This window comes from Kryptolebias marmoratus, linkage group LG1 (assembly GCF_001649575.2).
Source record: "Kryptolebias marmoratus isolate JLee-2015 linkage group LG1, ASM164957v2, whole genome shotgun sequence".
Lineage (NCBI taxonomy): Eukaryota > Metazoa > Chordata > Actinopteri > Cyprinodontiformes > Rivulidae > Kryptolebias > Kryptolebias marmoratus.
The window spans coordinates 30657788-30680263 of record NC_051430.1 but is presented as its reverse complement, the minus strand read 5'-3'; the positions used below and the strand labels follow the sequence as shown (position 1 = coordinate 30680263).

General features: G+C 47.1%; 2 protein-coding genes across 3 annotated transcripts; both read left to right on the top strand.

The window, feature by feature from the left end:
• The first annotated feature begins 606 nt into the window (after positions 1-606).
• LOC108248083 (nucleus accumbens-associated protein 2) lies at positions 607-8905 on the top strand. The gene is made up of 8 exons (XM_017436581.3): positions 607-737; positions 4301-4968; positions 5798-6003; positions 6360-6619; positions 6994-7170; positions 7253-7358; positions 7626-7723; positions 7817-8905. Exons 2-8 carry the CDS (start codon positions 4516-4518, stop codon positions 8443-8445), a joined length of 1929 nt encoding a protein of 642 aa, XP_017292070.1. The 5' UTR covers positions 607-737; positions 4301-4515; the 3' UTR covers positions 8446-8905.
• A 988-nt stretch (positions 8906-9893) lies between these two features.
• Positions 9894-21623, top strand: LOC108248103 (bromodomain-containing protein 3). 2 transcript variants are annotated; one of them, XM_017436621.3, is made up of 12 exons: positions 9894-10049; positions 14117-14396; positions 14469-14580; positions 14659-14796; positions 15647-15791; positions 15908-16077; positions 16175-16570; positions 17472-17600; positions 17686-17868; positions 18049-18281; positions 18366-18664; positions 18934-21623. In XM_017436621.3, the coding sequence occupies exons 2-12, from the start codon at positions 14305-14307 to the stop codon at positions 19050-19052; spliced, it is 2016 nt and encodes a 671-aa protein (XP_017292110.1). In that variant the 5' UTR covers positions 9894-10049; positions 14117-14304; the 3' UTR covers positions 19053-21623. The 2 variants fall into 2 exon arrangements, with proteins under 2 accessions (XP_017292110.1, XP_017292109.1); XM_017436620.3 differs by having other exon boundaries at positions 17686-17892.
• Positions 21624-22476: the final 853 nt, after the last annotated feature.

The following is a 22476-nucleotide window of genomic DNA, read 5'->3' as shown; positions in this document are numbered from 1 at the left end:
CCCCCCCCCCCCCGTCTGCCGTCCGTTTAATTTTGTAAAGAGAAGTTTAAATACAAACACAACCAACCTGAATACAGAGAGCCTGGTTGTGTCTCTCTGCAGTAACTGTGTGTAATATAAGAAACTGAAGTGTGAGTGCAATGATGAAGGCTGCATTGTGTGTGTGTGTGAGAGAGAGTGAGAGAGAGAGAAAGAGAGAGAGAGGCTGGCACACAGTCGCAGTATGAACGCTATGTACTCGGCATGCCAACTCAGCCTCGGCACTGCAATGCAGCGCTGAGCATTTGGCCAAGTCATGCCACACACAACGACACACACACACACACGCACACACACACAGATCTGTGCAGGTGTGTGTCACAGCATGTGTGTGTACAGTGTGTGTGTGTGTGTGTGTGTGTTTAGGCATGTTTCCCTGTCTGATTGTCACCCTTGCAGTGTGTTGTCTCTGCAGAGACGAGCTCTGATGCATGCTGTCTGTCAGCCTCTGCAGGGCAGTTAGCCGCATTAGCTCCCTGCCTGTCCTCAGATGACTCCTCCTCCTCCTCCTCCTCTTCCTCCTCCTCGGCTGTCTGCTGTATCCCTGCCTCCCCTCCCATCCCACCCCCCGCCTCCCCTCTTGTGACACACCAGACGATGCATTGACTGAACAGAGGAGAAAAAGAAAACCTCTCCCAGCCAGCCAGCCGTCCTGCCTGCTGCATGGAGAAGCAAAAGAGGAAGAGGAGCAGAAGGAGGTGAGGGACTCCCTGTCTGACTGCCATTATCCTCTGTCTGTGTGTCTCTGGAACTGTTAGGTGTCTCTGTCAGCCTGTCTGTCTCTGTCAGCCTGTCTGTCTGTTTACTCTGATGTCTCTCTGCCACCTGTCTGCCTGCCTACTTTTGCTGCACTGAGAACAAGAACATCAAACTGAAATGAACTGGACTGTGTCCGTACTGTAGGAGACCTTGGTAAACTCTGTTGGACTGTGGTGGACAACAGAAGTCTGAAGTTGACTTTTCTAGACCCAGCTGGACAGTTCTGTCCCCGCCGAACAGGAGCGTACCCTGGATGTTTATAAGATATTTGGGTTGTCTGATACTGGCACCACAATGTTCTCCGTGATCTGTTAGTGGGACTTTACTGGCGTTCTTTAAAAGTTCTTGTTTAGTCCAGGTGTGGCATTCTGTAAGAAACATAAACAGACCTTTTCCAGATGTTCATTTTACAGATGTGTTTGTATCTGTGATGATGGTTCAGTAGCTGTGCATAAGAATCCTAAAAACATTGTTATCAAGTAGCATAACATTATAAAATAAACCCTTTTATGTATAACAGATAAAGTATTTATAAATATAGTCAGACGTTGGGGAATGAAGACCTTCTGGTGAGAACTGGGCTACTGGAACAAGACGTTCATGGATGAAGGCAGAGAACTCAACACTGATGGAATGCTGCTTTAATAAAAAGGGGGTATATCTGAAGAATGTGGGAACTATGGAAACTTTATAACCCAACATCCAGGCTGACTAACAAACAACTTTGAACACAGTGTTCCAACACCTGCAGGAGTCACACCTAGAGCTTGACGAGGTGCAACAATGGTTCTGCAGGTTCATCCCCAGCATCTGAGGGTGGGTAGCAACCCCCACTGAAAAGCCCTGAAGATCGTTACCAAGTTAGACATCTATGACCTGCAGCCCATACCAAGGCTAAGTGATAAAGCACCCTCTGAAAGTCTGCTGAAAGATGTGAACGCAGCACTAAGTGTCCCTACAGGCACAGAAACCAATAAGCTGCTAAACACCCCAGGAACAGCGATCCTTGGAATGCTTGGCTATAAGACCAAGGCTACACATCGTAAGGACCATTATCCCCCGTGGAAGAGGAGGCTAAAAGCTACGATCAAGGAAACACAGAGAGAAATCAGCCATCTTTATGAACAACAAACAGTGCAATGAAGAAAGACCTGAAGCTGTAAAACAGTGGTGACCAATCCTGGTCCTGGATGAATCCATGCTGCAGGTTTTAGATGTTTATCTGGTGTTCAGCAGGTCTTCAGATTCTGCAGAAGCCTGTTAATCACTCAGTCATTCAAATCAGGTCTATCAAAGCAGAGAAACAACTAAAACATGCAGGATAGTGTTCCTTGAGGACCAGGCTTGGACACCACTGATCTACAGAATGCCAAACAACACCTCACAGCTCTGGCTACTTGCCTGAAGAGGCACCTTCAAGAAGCTAAAGCCAGAAGACAGAACAGGGATTCTCCACCAAACCATCTAAAGCAGGGGTGTCAAACTCCAGGCTTCGAGGGCCACTCTCCTGTTTTAGGTTTTTCTGCTCCAACACACCTGATTCAAATGGTTTAATTACCTCCTCACCAAATCATCAAGTTCTCCAGGAGCATGGCAACAAGTCATCCATGTAAACCAGGTGTTTTAAAGAAAGAACATGTCTAAAACATGCAGGAATGGAGTTTGACACCTGTGATCTAAAGCACCCTCTCAAAGGTGAGGGAATAAGACAAGAGTAGATCCACCCAGAGCTGAGACTGAGCCATACTGGAGAAACGCATGTAAGAAGGAGGCATCACAACACGAATGCCTCATGAAGACCTAAGAGCTGACCACAGCAGCTTCCCAGAACAAAAACCAGTCCAGTATGTTCATGAACGATGCACCAGAGGAGCCAAACACCAGCTGCTGCTGGACAGAATCATTGCTTCAGACCGCCTGGACTGACTTGATGCTACAGACACGGATCCTGAAGTGCTTAGAAGTGTCAAAATCAACAGTGCACTGAGCGTCTTCATCAGCAACACAATGGGAATGTGGAAGTCAACTCTGAAGGCCAATGGCACAAGTTAGCATCAAGTGTGTCATATTCCATGGTGATGCTCTGTCTCCACTCCTGTTCTGCATGGACCAGAACCCAAAGACTGGCTATGGATGCCGGCTCCAAAGTGGAACAATGATCAGCCACCTCCTCTACATGGATGACATCAAGCTGTATGCCAAGAGTGAGCGAGACATCGACTCACTTATCCACCTCACCAGATTATACACAAAGTATGCTGAAATGTCATTTGGACTGGATAAATGTGGTGGAATGGTGTCCAGGAGAGGTGAGGTGATCACACCTGAAGGGGAGGAACTACCTGAAGGCAACACTGCAGATGTCCAGGACAGCTGCAAACTGCAGGTATCCTGCAGACAAATGGAAACCAGGATGAAACCGCAAGGAACCAAACTCAACAAAACTGGCTAGTTTTTATCTTTTTGAGGTTCATTGCTGCCTTATTTCTCCAGTATATGAGGGATAAGGTCTTCAAAGGGTATTATTGTTTTAAACAAGTCTGCAGAGTATTTTATTTTACAGCTGTGTGTAATTCAACAAGAAATAAAGGTGAAAAACTATCCAGTAACTCTATTCAAACAAATTATAATTTAAACCATTGGTTCCCAAAGCTGGGGTTGGGACCCACAGTGAGCTACAAAACAACAATTTAAGGTCTTAAGATAATATTCTGTAATTAAATTAAATATAACATTCATTTAAAAAACATATTTTGCCATATTTGAGAGACAAAACCAGTGGTCATAAATGACTTGAATTTGTAAAATGGTTCTTAAGGCTGTTTATGTTTTTCATTAGTTGCTTAGAGATGCTTATTGTTTCATTGGGTCACAAGTTTCTGCAACTCTTATAGATCAGCTGCTGAAAAGTTTGGGAACCACTGATTTAGACAAGATCAAGGATTAATTTACACAAAGTTTAATTTAGGCTGTTTAGATTTGAATGAAACATGAAGCAGCCATCAGTCTTGAGTCAAATAATTAGAGATAGGATTCTGAACTTGATAAGGACCCAGCCGCCCATCCTGAGCCTGGTTCTGGTTCTGGTTCTGCTGGAGGTTTCTTCCTGTTGAAAGGGAGTCATTCCTTCCCACTGTCACCAAAGTGCTGCTCAGAACGGGAGACTGAGACGAAGTAACTAAATAACTTTTAGTAATTTAATAATCTATGTGAAGGGTTTGGACAGAGACCTGAGATGACTTTAGGGTTGACTTGGCTCTATATAAAAAAACTGAATTAAATTGAATTAAAAAGACCCAAACTAACTTTTTCACTGGAGCAGGCTAACAGGAGAGAGTGATGTTTGATGGTTTTAATGTTGGATAATTTTAATTTATTCATTGATGAATTTAGTGTGAAGGAAGTAAAATATGAGAAGAGAGCTGTGATGTAGGTTCAGTCTGTTCTGCAGACGAATGAGAAGATGTGAAACTTTCCTTTTCCTTTGTCTTCATTGTTCCAGCTGTCTCTCTGTGCTGATCTGACCTCCAGCTTCACGATCTTCTACCTCGTCCTCCTCTCACCTCACCCTGACTCTGGACCTCAGACCTGAACCTCTCTGACCTCATGGATCTGAAACATTTTGGAGGAGTATTCTGCAGCATCCCTGACACTTAGACGGCTCGTTGTCTCAAACCTTCAGTTACCTCCTGCCCTGCCCCCCCTCACTCTGACACCATGTCGGAGGGGCTGCTGCAGGTGGAGATCCCTGACTTCGGCAGCAGCGTGCTGGGAAGCCTGAACGAGCAGCGGCTGCTGGGTCACTACTGCGACGTGTCCATCCTGGTTCAGGGTCAGGCCTTCAAGGCGCACCGCGCTGTCCTGGCTGCCTCTTCGCTCTACTTCAGAGACCTGTTCAGCTCTGCAGCCGATCCCTCTTCCTCATCGTCCTCCTCACCTTCCTCCTCCCAGGCAGTGTTTGAGCTGCCATCCTCAGTGACTCCAACATGTTTCCAGCAGATTCTGTCCTTCTGCTACACTGGGCGCCTCAGCATGGCGGCCAGCGAACAGCTGGTGCTCATGTACACCGCCGGCTACCTCCAGATCCAGAACATTGTGGAACGGGGCATGGAGTTGATGCTCATGAAAGCCTCTTCCTCCTCCTCGTCTCCACTGTGCTGCGACTCTCAGGTGAGTCCGACCAGAACATTTAAAAACATCACATGACATATGACACCATGGCAGTATTTACTGAACAACAACAACAAAACAAACTCTCAGTAGTGGCTTTCTGCAGGACTTCATCAGTCCCTCAGATGGTTGTGGAGGAGTTGTAGCCCACTCTTCTTTCTTCTTTCAGCTCTCTGAGGTTCTGGACTCTGACTGGACCGTTCTGTTGTAGATTAGCTGCTGTGTTTGACCCAAACAAGCCAGTCTGCACAGTCTGACCTTCAGGGTGAATTTGCTGGAATGTCCACTCCTGGGAAGATTAACAGCTGTCCTAAAAGTTTCCTCTTGTGAATATTATTTTTTTCTCTAGAACGATGGACTCCAGGTAGTTAGGAAATGACCTTTGACCCTTCTCAGATTGATGGGCAGCAGCAGCTGCTTCTCTGAGGTCATTGCTGATGTATTTCCGTCTTGGCGTTGTGGGAACAGCAGCAAACTGACAAAACTCCTGCTTTTCTAGAGGCGGTCCCACTGATGCTGATCAGTTAATTATTACATCTGATCAGCAGATCCTGTAGAAGCAGCAAGGCTGGAAGCAGTTTTCCACTCACAGCTTTTCCATTTGTGCCTCGTTTTTGTTAAATAAGTTTATAGGTTATGTTTTGTCCATCTGAGGCTGGATTTATTATTGTATTGATGAGGAACAGATGACTTTTTAGGATTTAGGATATTTGAGGCAGACAGCAGCATCTAGTGGATATTACTGGAACTGCAGACTCAATCAGAATGTGTTCATATTAACCCATTAAATCATGACTAATAACTTTATTTAAACATCGCCCCACCACAGACAAACTCAGCAGACGAGCTCGGGGGGTTCGACGCCCCGATGGCCCAGCAGCAGAACGGCACGCCCCAGCTGCAGGAGGTCAGCCCGAACCAGCCGACCCTGAGCCCCGAGGAGCTGCTGCTGGCCGTCAGCAGGATCAAGCAGGAAAGAGCCGACACTCCTCCGGCTGAGGAGAACGGAGGAGGAGGTGGGGGAGAGGAGGCCAGGTGAGCGCGCTGCAGATTTAACAGGTGAATGAGGAGAAGACAGAATCACTGAGATGGATGATTTCCAGCAGCTCGGGCTGAAGACACATCTTCAGTTTTAGCTCAGTTTCTGCATCTTCAGCACATTTAAGCAAAGATGGAGTTTCTCTGGTGTTGTTTTGTTTTTTTATATTTTAGTGGTCACTTTGACTCCTGTTGTTGGTTTTACTTTTATGTACTTTTATATTTTTTGCAGCTGGTTTGTGTTTAAAGTCTTTTGTTTCCATTTGTTTCTGTTTAAAGTGTTTGTATGTCAGTTCTTTTCCTTTCTTGTCCTTTTGTGTTTTATCCCTGTTTTTGTCTTTCTCTGTCCTCAGAGTGGACGTGGTGAGGGACCTGCAGTCCTCCAGGAGTAGCGCTCTGTGTTATCTGACTGCGGGAGGGGGTTTGGTCCACGGGCTGCAGTCCTACCTGCTGGCAGGAGGGGGGCGCTCCAGCCCGGGAGGATCCAGCCTCCCCACAGACTCTCCTCCCTCTCACCCCCCCACCGAGGAGGAGCTGGAGGAGGATTACTACAGTAACGCTGTCCACCCGGGACTCTTCCAGCAGATCTACGGACACCCTGGAAACCCCTACAGTCAGTCTTCAAGTCCTCTCTGTGCTTTCGGCTCTTCATTCAGGGGCCCCAAACTTTGTGATCGCTGATTATGGGCTGTCGAACCGTTAGAGCTTTTGAATCATTGGCCCCAAACATTTAGGACTTTTGAGTCAAAGGTCCTCAATCTTTAAGGCTTTTAATTCAGGGACCCCCAAACCTTCAGGGCTTTTAGGTTAGGGACCCCCAACCTTTAGGACGTTTGATTCAGAGGCCTCAGAGCTTCAGAGTTGTTGATTCAGGAGCGGTCAACGTTTTGGGTTACTGGGTCAGTGTGGTGAATATTTTTAGAGATTTGTGTTTTTTGGTATTCTGACCCCTCCCTCCCCTCTCCTCCTGCTTCTTCATTGGTTCAGTTCAAGAGAAGCTGGAGCTGCTGCCCCTCCCGTTGGCTAACGAGCGGCGCCCCTGCGTGCTGGTTGGTCGGGACAACATGGCCCTGCCCGCCAGTCTGATCAGTCAGATCGGGTACCGCTGCCACCCGTCGCTCTACACGGAGGGAGACCCCGGAGAGAAGGTGGAGCTGGTCGCAGGTAGGACAGCGGAACACCTGTTGAGTTGTTGCCACGGCGACAGGCGCCTCACAGAGTGATCCTGATGCTGTTTCGCGTTCAGGTTCGGGTGTGTTCATGACGAGAGGCCAGCTGATGAACTGTCACCTGTGTGCCGGAGTCAAACACAAGGTGCTGCTCAGGAGGCTGCTGGCCACGTTCTTCGACAGGTGAGCTGTTACCTGAGCCGGGCTACACTGTCAGGGAAAGGTGCCTTTGAAACTGTTTTCAGTCTGTCGCCGCACCGTTCCTCCTCAGATTGTTGTGTTTAAAAAAAGAAAAAACCTTAAAACGCTGAATAAGTTTCTGTGTTGTCATGTTTGTGTTGGTCCATCGTCCAAACGGCTGCGATGATGTGTTCAAAACGTTTCTGCAGATTTCTTACATAACAGCTCAGACACCTACACATGCTGATTGGGTTGTTTTGGTTTCCATAGAAACACTTTGGCCAATAGCTGTGGAACAGGGATCCGCTCTTCCACCAATGATCCGAGCCGAAAACCTCTGGACAACCGAGTGTTAAACACTGTCAAACGTAAGAGTCACACACACCAGTTTCTGTTTTTACTGCATTCTTCACACATTCAGAGGTCTTCATCCTCCTCCTCCTCCTCCTCCTCCTCCTCAGTGTACTGTCAGAACTTTGCTCCGAACTTTAAGGAGAGTGAGATGAACGTCATCGCAGCTGATATGTGCACCAACGCCCGCAGAGTTCGAAAACGGTGGCTCCCAAAGATTCAGTCGCTCCTCCCCGACGGCCTTCCCTCCTCAGCATCTTCCCACCCCCGCAAGGGTAAGAGGGGGGTTGGAGGAGGAGGAGGAGGAGGAGGAGGAGGAGCTGCAGCGGAGCGGCCCGGCGGCAGCCCCTTCGAGTTGGACCTGCGGCAGCTCAGTGCCTCCTACCTGGGCCTGGAAGCTCCGCTGTACGCCGAGCGGCACGACAAGGAGGCGGCGGCGGCGGGACGGGAGCAGGATAAGGAAGCCCCTGCCACCATCCTGCCTCACCTGCAGTTTGCCGGGTCAGGTGGAGGAGGTGGAGGGCAGGCAGAGGAGGCACTGTTAGGAGGTGAGGCAGAAGGGGAGGGGAGGCTACAGATTGATCAACCCCCGGACCTCCCTCTCTCCCTGTCCTCCTCCTCATCCTCCTCTGCCTCCTCCTCACACCCCTCCCCTCAGCCTGCAGAGACCGCCCCCCCTCACAGGGGATTGGCTGATACAGACATGAGGGAGGCGGAGCCTCTGGAAGACAGCCAATGAGCTTTCTAATGCAATTGTCTACCTGTATGTAAATAACACTAAAGCTACCTGTCCCCACCTGTCTGTCCACCTGTCCGCCCTCCTGCCTCACTTCCTGTCAATCTTCCTACCTCACTTCCTGTCCACCTGACCGCCCTCCTACCTCACTTCCTGTCCTCCCTCCTCACTTCCTGACACCTTCTTACTTCACTTCCTTTCCCCAGTCGCACTTACTCAACTTCCTGTTTCTCTTGTCTGCCCTCCTACCTCACTTCCTGTCCCCCTGTTTGTCCCTCTACCTCACTTCCTGTCCCCCTGTTTGTCCCTCTACCTCACTTCCTGTCCTTCTGTCTGTCTGCTTGGCTCTACTGCATGTCAACAGCCCTTTGCAGTCCAGCACACAGGCCCATAGCAACAGGACTGATGATGACAATGATGATGCATATACTTACTCTGTTAAAGACAATAAAGCTTCTTGATAATCAGGTTTTTTGATTCTTTGTCTTTTTGTTCCGATAAGAGGAAAAAAATAAAAGAAGTTTCCATGGGAAATTCTCTGAAAGCTTCCATCATCATGTAATATTTTTCTGACTAATCTTTCTTTATCTTGAGTGTACCACAGTAATAATCAGGCAGGCTTGATGTTAATAATGATAACAATAAAGAGATAAATGACAAATTAAACTACAGCCAACAGCAGAAACTGAGACCAAAATGCTTATTTATGCTGCATAAATAAGCGCTGAACGGCTGCTGAAGATTGTTGAAGAAGCTGAAACTGAGATGTTAAAACTGAAGCAAGCAGAACAGAAGCTAAAAACAGCAATTAGAAGCTAAAACGAGCAAACCCAAAGCTAAAAACTTTGATTTCCAAAACTGGAGCTAAAAGTTCAAATTAGCAAAATAGTAGACAAGACCTAAAATATTACTGTTGATCAAAACCACTTTAAAAATTACAAGAAAATCTGATTCTGAGTTATTTGACTTTTTGTATTTATAAATGTAGTCATATAAGTTTATATAGAGTCACAGAATATCTCTTACATATTGTGACATTGTGACAGTTGTTCTAAAATATGAATAATTAAGGGTTGTGTTATATTACAGACTTAAGGTAATATCAGTATTTCTTTTATTAAACAAGACCAAATAACAAAAACTAGCTCAGACCTCCACAGGTTAAGTATCAATAACTGGTGAGTATTTATTATTTTATTGAGATAACAGTAAGACTGATGGCTGATGCTGCAATGCATACCGGGAGATGTAGTTTGGCTCCCGGCACCATTCTAAAGCTTTGCAATCCTCACCAACTAATCAAAGCGTCCCGGTTATCCCCTCAACCAATCATAGCCCCACTACCAACTTACTGACCAATCACAGCGCTCGACACTACATAGCAACAAATCATAGCCTCACTGATGACCGGCAGCCAATCACAGCGTCTCCTCCGCACGGCTGAACCAATCCTGTCATAACAACACGCATGATGCAGCCTGGCACTGCGCTTGCGCACTCCGCGGACAGCTGATAACTCATCTATTATGCTACTTTGCTGTTAAATAAAAATCCTGCAGAGAAACGTCGGGAGTCGCCGCTGGATCACTGGAGGACCGAAACTCAAAGTAAACACGTCTCTTGGGGCAGTGGAGCAGGGGTTGGCGGGGTAAATGGACCGACGGTTCGTACCTCAGTGTGTCGGAGGCTGCTGGCCGCTCGGCGCCTTCAGACAAAGCTCAGCTAACAGGCTAACTTGTCGAACAACGAGTAGTAACATCCGCAAATATTCGAGTTCTGACCGAATAAATCCGTTCACAGAGAGATCCCGAACCGATAAAGTATCCGAATGTTCCCTTCCCCGCACCCTGAAACAGCCTCAGTCACCCCCACTGATCACCCAGGGCTCCGGCGAGCAGCGCTGCTCGCTCGGCTAGCAGCTAGCTTTGTAGCAGTGGCTTGCCCGCCATCTTTTAGAGCTCGGTAGATGGATGTTTCGCTCCGCAGGGCGGCCGGAGCGGACTGGTTGCCGCCTACATTTAGTCGGATCAGAACCTCCGTCCTGCGGAACACCAACACCTCCGCGCACCGAGTCGGGTCGAGCCGCTGCGTGCCTGGATGTGTGCTGGGTAGTCCGCGGTTAGCCGTTAGCTCGGCCGTTAGCCGCGTATCGGCTGCAGCGTGCGGCCAGCCGCCGGAGCGGTGCGCTCCGGGACCGGGCGTGCGGAGCTCGGAGGAGGCGGGAGGCCGGTTCGATATCTGGCAGACGGGTTCGTGGTCCTGCTGCGGGTACGGGCCGACCCCTGGTCCGCGGAGGTCTCGGTGAGACGGGTCCATTTGGTTCTGGATGCTGCGCTAAAAAAAATAAAATTTTCAGCAAATGTGTTTCTGCTGGAATATAACACATAAACCAGCTTAAACAGCTTCTTCCAGATGAAGCAGGAAGTGATAAATCATTAAAATAAACATCAGATCTGAGAATTCTAATTATTAAAGCTGTAAACTCAGGTCTGTCCTCTGGTTTAATATCTCATTAATTTGATGCTCAGGGAGATGATTGTTTTCAACCTGTTGTCATGTTCCCGAACCTTATGGTTCTGTTCTCAGGACCTGCTGGGTCTTCTCTGTCGGTTCTGTTCTTTAAAGTTTTGTTCAGTTGTTAGAATAAGGTTCCGGATAGATTTGACATCAGACGAAAACAAGGAGGATTTATGTTTGTGAAAATTGAGAAGCAAATTCCAAAGATACTCAGAGTCTCACTCTTTAGTTACTGTAATTTAAAACAAATCTGATGAAATAGTCTGAATAAAAGTGTTGCTTTAGTTAGTTTATAGACCAATGGAAATTAATTTAATGTTGTAAAGAGATGGATTGTATTTAGAGCTCAGCTGATGGCCGATATCGGCTGACTAATCTGTCTGTTTCTAATTTTAATCTAAAGTAATAATCATATTTTAAAGCAGTTATTTCTCTGTTGGACTCGGCGCTCAAACCTGTTTTACAAATGTTCAGCTAAAATGTTTTTGACGTGTTTGACGTGTCTGATGTGAAATTTCTCTCTTTTTTTGGACTAATTGAGGCGCTGATGATCTGAGACCAAATAGTTTTAAATCTTAAAACAAAACTTATGAATTGTTTTAAATCAGCAGAGTTTCAGTTTGACTCTTTTTTTATTTTTCCTTGTTTTTGTCTTCATGTCAAACTGAAAAATCTGCTGTTTACTGCCAACATGACTTTTTCCTCATCGTTTCCAATTTTACTAAGTCGGGTTTTAAAGCTTTCTACTCGAGGAAAACAGAAGACAAATCTTTTTATATAACAGTCTTATTTAACGGGTTAAATGATAATATTTAATATGTGACAAAACTATTTTAAAGCTTACATTTTTGATCGATCGTGATCAAATCGGCACCAAATATCTGAATCTAAACTTTTAAATCCTTCTTGTAATCCACTTGATTGGAATTATCTTGTTAAAAACGTCTGTTTTTCATTGATCGGGTTCAGGAAAACCTTCGGAACAAAATAAAATTCCCACAGATTGTTGATCCATTTCTCCCAGTCGGTCAGCAGTTGTGTGTAACCATTCTCGTTTTCTCTTATAGGTCTGGTTTCCATGGAAACGCTCTTGATATAGTGGTTTTAAAATATATCCAGCATCCTTAGCTTTTGATTGACAGCTCTCTGAGCCAATAGGAGCTTCATGTGGTGTCCAAAGAGTCCATCGACCCCTCGTGGGTCATGAGACGCCAAGTGTGGGGTCTACAGAAATCAAACCAACTTTAAAAATAATTACCTGTACCATATTTAATTCTAATGGTTAAAAAGAACTTAAATTAAAAAGGACAAGACTCGTGGTTAAATCACCTGACAGCAGCGTGTCGACGTCAGATAAACAGCCGAGGTTATAAATCTCCACAACTTTTATTTTCTGGGTCAAAAGCGAAAACGTTTGGGAACCACTGGTTTATCTGAAACCTCCTCGATGAACCGATCGATTCTTTGAAGACCTTCGGTATCTTTTTTCTGCTTTATTATCAGTTTGAAGATCTGCTGCAACGAGTACTTATTCTGTAATTAAACCGAGACGTGGCCCACCTGCAGACCCCCCCACAGGTGGGTCGTTTAGGTGAACACACGAGAGGTTCTGGTGGTTCTTCAGAACATCGAGCACCACCAGAACCTGCCCTGATGAGGCGTCGGCCATGATTGGTTTCAGGTTGACGTCGTATTCTGACGCCTGTCGTCAAGTCTTCAGTTTTAACTCGTTTGTTTTGATTTTCTTTATAAAGGTTGTGAATATAAATTTACATCTGTGATCAAATGTCTCGGGTTTATCTCAGCCTAATAGCACCAATCGTTATTATCCTGTAATTGTTGTATTTTGATGAGGTATAAAGATATATATGAGCTGTTTAACGTCACCTGGTTTAGTTCTGAGTGAGTTCTTGCTCACCTGGTGGGGTCACTTCCTGTGATGGTTGACAAACTTATTAATAAATCTTATTAAAGGGTTTCAAACCACAGGAACTGTACGACAGAAAAATGTTGTGGTTTTTGCTTTTAAAGTTGGTTATCGGCTGATTTCTAAACCCGTATCTGTGCTGCAGGACCAGTATGAAGGTTAATGGTTTTAATTATATTAAAAATAAATAATAACAGACGTTTTTATTTGTCTCTGAGACAAAATATCTCCCCTCCCCCGGCATCAACATGGAGATTATAGTCCTGCCTTTAGTGTCTGCTCAGACACGTGTAGAAACAGGACGATATTTTCCACTTTTTAAAAACCATCAGTCGGCCATGTTGTAGCAGCAACCAGCTCACTGAAGCCCACAGCCTAGTTTCTGTTTTTTGTTGGTATTTTTTTAAAGCAAGAATGATTTTCTGCAAATCAAGTTCTTCTGAGTCGGTGGTTCTCAAACGTTTCATGCCGTTCCACTACGTTTGGTTTAAAACAAACAAAATGAGACTAATATATTTATTTATTTAAACACAGCTACATGATAAAACAGCTCACTGTCAATTTAAAACGTGACATTCTGTCTCCAGGTTGGTCTTTCGGACTGAGTTCTGTTTGTTTTTAATAAAACCAATCAAACAGAAGCTCCATTTTCTTTTTCCAGAATGATAAAATCAGCCCGCTCCATTAGATTATTTAAAATCGATTGGACGTTTCAATTTATTTTCATCACTTTTAGAACCATAAAAGTCCACTCTGTGCGCAGAACCCCAACAAATATACATTTATAAGAGCTGCAGTCAGTCTTTTTTTAATATGTTATAGATGAAGGACGGTTTATAAAACAAGCAGGACCGACACCATCCCGTCTGTTCTGAGGGTCGTTAAAGAAACGTTTAACTGAAGCTGTCGTCAGATTTAGTTTTATTTATCCCTGATTTCTAAAAGTCTGCATCGACTGTGGTCATTTCAAGAACGCAAAACTTTGTGTCATTTATTTCTTTATCTCTAATCTTGTCCTGATTCCCTGTTGGCCTGACCCGGTCCAGACCCGGTGCAGTGAGCTGTTAGAATCAGAACCGTTGTGTTGCTGTGATCCTTCGCTCTGTTGCTCTCAGGTGAAGTTCTGGTTCTGAAAGTTGAGAACTGTCGTGGTGGAGCTTGGAAATGACAAACAAAGCTGTTAGATCACATCATCAGAAGTGGGAGGGGCTTACCGTCTTTGTGTTGCAGGTCGTGCGATGGGAGTTTGTCTCTTCGGGGGATTCATCGAGCCGAAGCGTCAACACCTGCTGCAGCTGAACTGAACACACACCTGTGCCCCCCTCACTCTCACACACACACCTGGGGAGCCGCGTTTTCTCACCTTCAGGTCAGACGCTGCCGTCCCACGGTGCATTGCTGCGTCCCTGTCGTCCACCATGTCGGACGCCCCCGAGGCTGCGCCCGCCAGCCCCCCTCCCATCACCAACCCGCCCCCCCCTGAGGTGTCCAACCCCAACAAACCTGGCAGGTAAGGAGTGTGGAGCAGCTGAGCTGTTGGGTGAAGGTGTGTGTGTTGGCTCACAGTGTGTGTGTGTTCCAGGAAGACCAACCAGCTGCAGTACATGCAGAACGTGGTGGTGAAGACTCTATGGAAGCATCAGTTCGCCTGGCCCTTCTACCAACCTGTGGACGCCATCAAGCTCTGCCTGCTGGTAGGTCAACGCTACGCACGCTAACACACAACCAGGTTTGATGCTAAGCTAACTGTGTGTGTGTGTGTGTGTGTGCAGGACTACCACAAGGTGATCAAGAACCCCATGGACATGGGAACCATCAAGAAACGTCTGGAGAACAATTATTACTGGAGCGCCAGCGAGGCCATGCAGGACTTCAACACCATGTTTACCAACTGTTACATTTACAACAAGGTACACACACACACACACTTCAGCACCAGTCACTGCTGGTTTTACAGGAGTTCACCTCTGAAGAGTCTGAGCCTGAAGCACCATCTCTAAACTGAGAGTTCTGCAGGATTTCTGGAGGTCTGTCCAAGTTTCTCTCTGGGCTGCGGCGTTTAGAAATTAGTTGAAGACTCAGACTTGTGAGAAACGAAGTTCCTACACAGCCTTGAACAGTTTGGACTTTGTGTCTGTGGAGCGGTGGGCGGAGTGTAAATCACGCTGACGCACGGTCAGCTGCGCCCACCTCCACCTGCGAGCCGAGCGCTCAGCGAGGGGAAACGATTCTGTAGGGAGGACCGGTCTGAACGGCGCTGGTTCTGATGATGGAGACCGATATTCAGAACCGGGCCAGAACGGACTGGGGCTCAGATGTGGATCCATGTGGGACGTGCGGCTGAAAGTCCGTTTCAAATGTTGACATAATGTCTGAGCTGAAACACGAATCTGTTAACATCTTAAACATTACAATAAATAATAGATTTAAACTGAAGTTTAGTAATAATATTATTATAAATAAGTTTAGGTTTTTACACAAACAAATCCCTCAAACTGGACCCAAATACGACCATCATTTCAAACCAACAGGTCTGGTCACAGAGGGGGGAATAAAATAAAAAACTGTCTCTGTTAGTTAAACCGTTGAGACTGTCTGACAGGAATATTTAGTGTTTTTTAACACCTTAAACCGCCCAGAAACTGGAAGCAGTGAGATAGTGGCTTTAATGGTGTGCCGGTCAGACTGTTTACATGTGTGTAAGTGTGTTTGTTTACATCTGTAACGTGTGTGTGTGTGTGTGTGTGTGTGTGTGCGCAGCCCACAGATGACATCGTCCTCATGGCGCAGGCTTTAGAGAAAATCTTCCTGCAGAAAGTCGCTCAGATGCCGCAGGAGGAAGTCGCTCTGCTGCCGCCGGCTCCGAAAGGAAAGAACAAAAGCAAACAGCCGGCCGCCACCACAGGTGAGCCAGTACCAGGCAGACCCACCCACCGGGCCGCCCGGTACCACGTAGGGTACCACCTGCTGGGCTGCAGGGGTTGACTCGGGTGCTAACGTCTTTTCTGTCCTCTTCCTCAGTGAGTCAGCAGGCGGAGTCTTCGGCTTCTCCTCCACCCTCCTACCCCTCCCCCTCCCCGTCTCAGACACCTGTCATCTCAACCACACCCACACCTGTCCAAGCCACGCCCCCTGTACCTGCCCCACCCCCTCCAGCAACCCTGATGCCATCTGCGCAGCCGGTTGTCAAGGTAACAGCATCACCTGGAAGGAGCCAAATTAGAGAGTTCCCCTGTTACCTGTGTGGTATTTACCTGTGTGGTATTTACCTGTGTGTGTGTCCAACAGAAGAAAGGAGTGAAGAGGAAAGCTGACACCACCACCCCCACCACATCGGCCATCTCCGCCAGTCGCGCCGACTCTCCGTCCGCTCAGGACACCAAACCGCCCAAACTCGCCTCATCCCGCCGAGAAGCCGCCGCCCGTCCCGCCAAGACCCGCCGGGACACGGTGGAGGAGCTGGTGGGCGGCGACGCCGGGGCTGGGGGAGTGGGAGCGAGCGGCAGGAAAGGCGGGAAGCTTGGCGAGCAGATGAAGCACTGCGACGCCATCCTGAAGGAGATGCTGTCGAAGAAACACGCCGCCTACGCCTGGCCCTTCTACAAGCCGGTGGACGCCGAGGCGCTGGAGCTGCACGACTACCACGACATCATCAAACACCCCATGGACCTCAGCACCGTCCGGGTAAGGACCGGTTCTGGTGGGCTGGGGCAGGTGTCGGGTCGCCACATATCTGGGTCCGAACCTGCTTTTTGGGTCAACAGAACACAGAACTCACAAACAGATCCAGCTGAAAAATACTGTTTTAGATTCAAACCATTAATATTAACGTTAAACGTTTACATTATCGCCTGCCTGTGGGAAGACAAAGATGGATGCTGATGTGTTTCTGTGTTAGCAAAATATCTCAGAAACCTCTGATCCCATTTTTATGAAATTTGTAGCTTTAACTTTCTGTCCGAACGATTCAAACCTGAACACAACGAGAAAGTCCCCGATCGAAGAAAATCCACCTCCTTCATTTCCAGCAGCAGTCAGGTGTCGGTCCGGTCCGGTCCGGTGTCAGACACCTCACCGCTGTCAGACACCTCACCGCTGTCAGACACCTCACCGCTGTCATTTCACATTTTTATTGCATTTTAAGCCTCACAAGTCTGAGGCAGCCGTGTGAAGACAGATATGGACTCTGGTATCATTTTAAGATCCACCAAGACATTAAATCAAAGTGCAAAAAGGAAAAAAATAATAAAAACATAGAAAAGCAGCTTTTCTGTAGTCAAGATGTGCTTTTCAGTTACCTAATTTATAAATATTTGACAGACAACAGCTATGAAAAATAACTCAGAGATCTTGTAAGAACTGAATGAAGGAGGAGTTTGAGCATCAGCTCCATCATGGCGGCTGTCCTCACTGTCAGAATCACTTCCTGTCCAAAGGTTTCAGTAAAAGCCAGAATAATCCCAAATCACTGAGTTTTTCTTTCTGTCCACAAGCGGCAGCCTTAAAGACAGCTGCTGTGTTAGCAAAATATTCATCTGCTCTGCAGTGCGGCCGAGGACTCACTGTGAGGTTTGTGTTTCACCAGAAAAAAATGGACAAAGGCGAGTACAGCGACCCGCAGAGCTTCGCCACCGACGTCAGGTTAATGTTCTCCAACTGTTACAAGTACAACCCCCCCGACCACGAGGTGGTGGCCATGGCCCGCAAGCTGCAGGTACGCCCCGCCCCCTCACCTGATGAGCTGCTGTTATTCTGGTCAGAGCTGTGACCTGTCCCTCTGTCTCTCTGTCTCTGGTCAGGACGTTTTCGAGATGCGTTTTGCCAAAATCCCCGACGAGGGCCTGGAGGTGTCCGTCCCGTCTACGACGCCGCTGGTCAGTAAAAGCACCGCCTCCTCCGACAGCAGCAACAACTCCTCCTCTGACGAATCGTCCGACTCTGAGGAGGAGCGAGCCACGCGATTGGCCGAGCTACAGGAGCAGGTTGGTGCTGCCGACCAATCACAGGTCAAGAACATCTCAGTTTCCTTCTTTAATGTCTGTAGATTTATTTTCCAAACTGTAGAAAGTCTGAGTCATATTTCTGTCAGAATATCTGCTCAGGTGAAGGCGTAGTTTGTGGATCCCAGGTTCCAGGTATTGATTATCAGTGTCTCCCACCAGCTGAAGGCCGTGCACGAGCAGCTGGCCGTCCTGTCACAGGCACCCGTCAGCAAACCAAAGAAGAAGAAAGAAAAGAAAGACAAGGAGAAGAAGAAGGACAAAGACAAGGACAAAGGGAACAAAGCCAAGATAGAAGAAGAGAAGAAACCTAAGGCTGCCGCTCAGCAGCCTAAACCAGCCAATCAAAAAAAGGCACCAGCCAGGAAAGCCAACAGCACGGTAACGGCCACAAGGTATGAGCTTCCTGACCCAGCTTCTCACCCCACGTTAGCCGCGATGTAAGAGTTTCACTCACGAGCGCACCCGTCTGTTTCCAGGCAACCGAAGAAAGCCAGCAAGACGTCAGGCGGCGGCTCAGCCAACGGAGACGACGGCGAGGAGTCGTCCCTGCCCATGTCGTACGACGAGAAGCGGCAGCTGAGCCTGGACATAAACCGGCTGCCGGGGGAGAAGCTGGGCCGCGTCGTCCACATCATCCAGTCCAGAGAGCCGTCGCTGCGGGACTCCAACCCCGACGAGATCGAGATCGACTTCGAGACGCTCAAACCCTCCACGCTCCGAGAGCTGGAGCGCTACGTCAAATCCTGCCTGCAGAAGAAGCAGAGGAAGTTGATGCGTGAGTACCGACGTGTTGGGACGTTGATCAGTAAATCTCATATTTTATACACAACGAAACAGAGTAAACAGCTGCAGGAGCTTAATAAACAGATCAGTCAGAGGAGGGGGGATAAAAACAGCATTTAGAGGCTCACCAGGCTGACAGGAGCTGAAACTAAAGGAATAATTTCAGAATCTGCCTCAGACGTCAGGTCACATGATCAGAGCTGTGAATGTTCCTGTAGTCTTCGTCACACTGACCCCCCCTCTCTCCTCCTCCTCTTGCAGAGAAGGCAGCCGGAGGCGGGGCCTCAGGAGGCGGGGCTAGTCGTTTGAGTGGCAGCTCCTCTTCCTCCTCTGATGACAGCTCCTCGACAGGAACCTCCTCTTCCTCCGACACAGACTGAAAACACACACAGTTAAGATGAACACACACTGATGTATCTTCATCCTGAACAAACACACAGAAAGGAGGACTGTTCTCACACACTCACACACACACACACCCACACACACACACACCCAGACACAGAGACTGTATGTAAATAGGCTGACCTGTTTTTTAGCTCCTAGTGTTTTTTCCCCCCCCTGGAAGAATGTGGACAGGAGAGGAGGAGGAGGAGGAGGAAGCACCGACTCGCCTCAGCAGGAGAAGAAGAAAGAAGGGTGGAACCGCAAAGCTTCTCCTCCTCCTCCTCTTCCTCACGGACAGCCGGTGGTGACCCCTGACCTCTGAACACATTCCAGAATCATCTGTAGAGCATCATGGGAGGAGGCGGGGCTTATCTCTGTGGGCAGACGATGGACCGACTGATTGGCGTCACCTGATCAGGAGGAAGACGCTGCAGAGAGACGATCCGAGGAACAATCATCGCTTTGAAGATGGATGATTTTTACCACAAATCCAGAAACAAATCCAGTCCTTTATCGAAGTGATCACATTTAATGTGCCAAAACAAGTAAATAAAACAATTACAACAGAAGAAATGGGTAAAAACACTGACTGAATTGGACTGATTGTAGATGAAGAGTAAAAATAAGGTTTTAGTTTCGAACAATCAGCCGGTCGTCTCTCTGCAACACGTCGACTTCTCACTGAACAGGTTCTGTTTCCCCACCTGAGACCCAAACTCTGCCCTCTGCTACCTTCAGCCCAGAAATCCACCACTTCCTGTTTGTACCGGGGTCGTCATGGTAACCTCGCAGGCTCTGTCCACTCGTGGCGAGACAAGCTTTTATTTTCCTAACACTACATTTCTTTTTTCTCCTGTTTGAGTTTCCAGGTTGTGTGCTGAACTTCTTTGTGTCTTATAAAGTTCTCAGTATAAAAAAAGTCTTTGTACCGCAGTCCTGTCCGGACTCTGACCCCGCCCCCTCCCCGCCACCCGGTCAGACCGCACCAGAACCACCCAGGAGTCCCGGTTCGAGTCCTCGTTTCTTTACCGAGCTTCCTGTTTGAGTTTGGACACGAAGCCTCCGCTGACTGAAACAGAACTGTTCCATCCTCCGACTTCAGAGGAGTTTTTATGATTTTTACTGTTTAAAATGTTCTAAAATGGAAACAAACGTCGGATAAGAGACAAAAGTTTTCAGTTTTAATTCTGTGAAGGTTCTGTCAGATGTTTCCTCTGTAATCCATGGGTTTAAGGTGGAATCTCACGAGGCTCCATGTGGAACGGGATTTTAAAAAATCACGGAGCGTTTCGTTTAATCTGCTGGATTCGGCTTTAAAAGAGCAGATTTGGACTTTGGCCTCGGATGTTTTCTCCCCTGCAGGAGTCAGAGTACAGCTGGAAGGTTCTGGAGACGGTTTGGAGACCTTCAGGACGACTCTGTCTCTGCTGCAGTGGGACGTTTGTCCTTTTGAGGGACAGGACGGCGCTCCTCACAGAAGGAAGACGTCCTGGAGACAAACGCTCAGGATCTCTGCAGCTCAGTGAGATCCCACCTGGGGGAGTGAAAAGAACCCTGGTGGTTCTGGGTTCTGTTGGTTCCGTCAGAACCTAAACTCCCCTCCTGAACAGGAACACAAGGACAGATCTCAGCTGGTAACCAAGTAACCGAACAAAAACAGGAAGTTTAATCTGTAGGAATGCGCCGCCAGCCGGGCGGGCGGGAAGATGATCTGCTGTCAAATCCACAGAAGAAGAAACGGTTCAGTTCCATAAATACAAAACACCAATGGGAAGGGGGAGTGGGCGGGGCCAGAAGATGCGAGGCGTTCACTGTCCCCTCGTCGGCTCTGAGAACTTGTTGCTGACTTTCAGCTCCTCTGTGGGATTTTTGGTCCCAAGTTTTAATTTTCTGGGTGCAGTTAGGTGACGTTCCTGTTGTTACCATGGTTACCAGGAAGTTACGGCAGTTCCTGATTGGCTGGACTCAGGCTGATCATTGAGAAACATTTAATAACTTTATCTTACTCGCGTGGCACCCCCTGGAGGCTCCGCAGTGTTTCCTGTCCGATTTATTTACTTTAGCCAAAGTTCATGGCCTTCCTCGGTGTGATGAGTCGTCATGGAGACTGTGTTCGAATATGACATTAAAACAATATATATTTACTTTTCTTTTCTTTTTTTTTATTGGTGACACTTTCCTGACAGATCAACAACCAACCAATCAGAGCGAAGTTTCCCCTCCTGACTGACGGACAGCTCGTTGCCACAGTAACCCTCCTGTTTGTTTTTAGTTGATGGTCGAGCTTTGATGCTTATAGTTAATTTTTGTATTTTAATAAGAAAAAGGAAAAAAGTGATTTTATGTATCTGCATGCACTCCGGCCGTACGTTCTTTCTTCTGTATGTTTGAGCACTGTATAGTAGCTGTAAAGTAGCTGTCTGAGGTGTAGACGGAGCTCCGCTCGATAGAGACCAGAGGACGAACCGACGAAAACCAACAAGTGGATTATTCGATGTAATTACTGAAACGGGATCCTTATTTTCTGAGTTCATTTGTTTTCATAAATAAACACATAAACTGAGGCGGCGTCTCGACTCTCATTCACTTCCTGCTTCCAGGACACGCCTCCTGCACACCTGGAGACACTTGGTCCACTCGGAGTCCGTCTTTTTCACTTTGGACACGTGAAGTGCTCACGTCTTTTACTCCGACTGTAAAACCGAAGGAGCAGGTCACACACAGGGCTTTTATTTTGATAGAAAACATTTGGACTCAACCATAAAAGTCAAATCATTAGTTTTTAATGAAATGCATATCGCCCGCCACATTTAAACCAAAGATCGTAGCCATTTTAGTTAAACTCTCAGCTACCGCATCAAATATTGGGCTGAATTCTTATAAAATTAACTGAGTTATGGTCAACTTTGTGTTTGAGGCTGATTAGCTGTGGCGGCCATCTTAAATCAGGTTTGCTCTAGAAGTTACTCAGTTGTAGATGTATATTATATTATTATTTTTAATGATAATAAAACGGTCAAACAGGATTTAACTGTTTGTTTCTCTGCTGGTGAAGTGCATTCTGGTCTCTGTAGTCCTGCTGGTCCACGTCAGGTGGGTTTGATGGGAGGAGCTGATCTGAGACCAGCTCTCCTCCTGTCAGGTGAAACACCTGAGTTCAGGAGGGAGGAGCCGCCTCACCTGCTGACTTCAGGAGGATTTGGTTAGAAATACAGAAAAATAACTGCTTGAACCGTGTGACTCCGTCTTTCTGTTTAAATAATACAAACAATTCAAAAAAAGTTAAAAAACAAAAACAACTGGACTTCTATTCTGTAGCTGAAGACGTTTCGCTTCTCATCCGAGGAGCTTTCTCAATTCAGAAATAGAGAGTGTGGAGTTGAGCTTTTAAAGCTGAGATGTGATGTAAGCTGGATT

Coding starts and splice junctions, on each gene's coding strand:
- LOC108248083 (XM_017436581.3), top strand. CDS start 4,516: ATGTCGGAGGGGCTGCTGCAGGTGGAGATCCCTGACTTCGGCAGCAGC. Junction 6,620..6,993: donor ACACCCTGGAAACCCCTACA/GTCAGTCTTCAA, acceptor TCATTGGTTCAG/TTCAAGAGAAGCTGGAGCTG. Junction 7,724..7,816: donor AGTGTTAAACACTGTCAAAC/GTAAGAGTCACA, acceptor CCTCCTCCTCAG/TGTACTGTCAGAACTTTGCT.
- LOC108248103 (XM_017436620.3), top strand. CDS start 14,305: ATGTCGGACGCCCCCGAGGCTGCGCCCGCCAGCCCCCCTCCCATCACC. Junction 14,397..14,468: donor AACCCCAACAAACCTGGCAG/GTAAGGAGTGTG, acceptor TGTGTGTTCCAG/GAAGACCAACCAGCTGCAGT. Junction 15,792..15,907: donor ACAGCCGGCCGCCACCACAG/GTGAGCCAGTAC, acceptor CCTCTTCCTCAG/TGAGTCAGCAGGCGGAGTCT.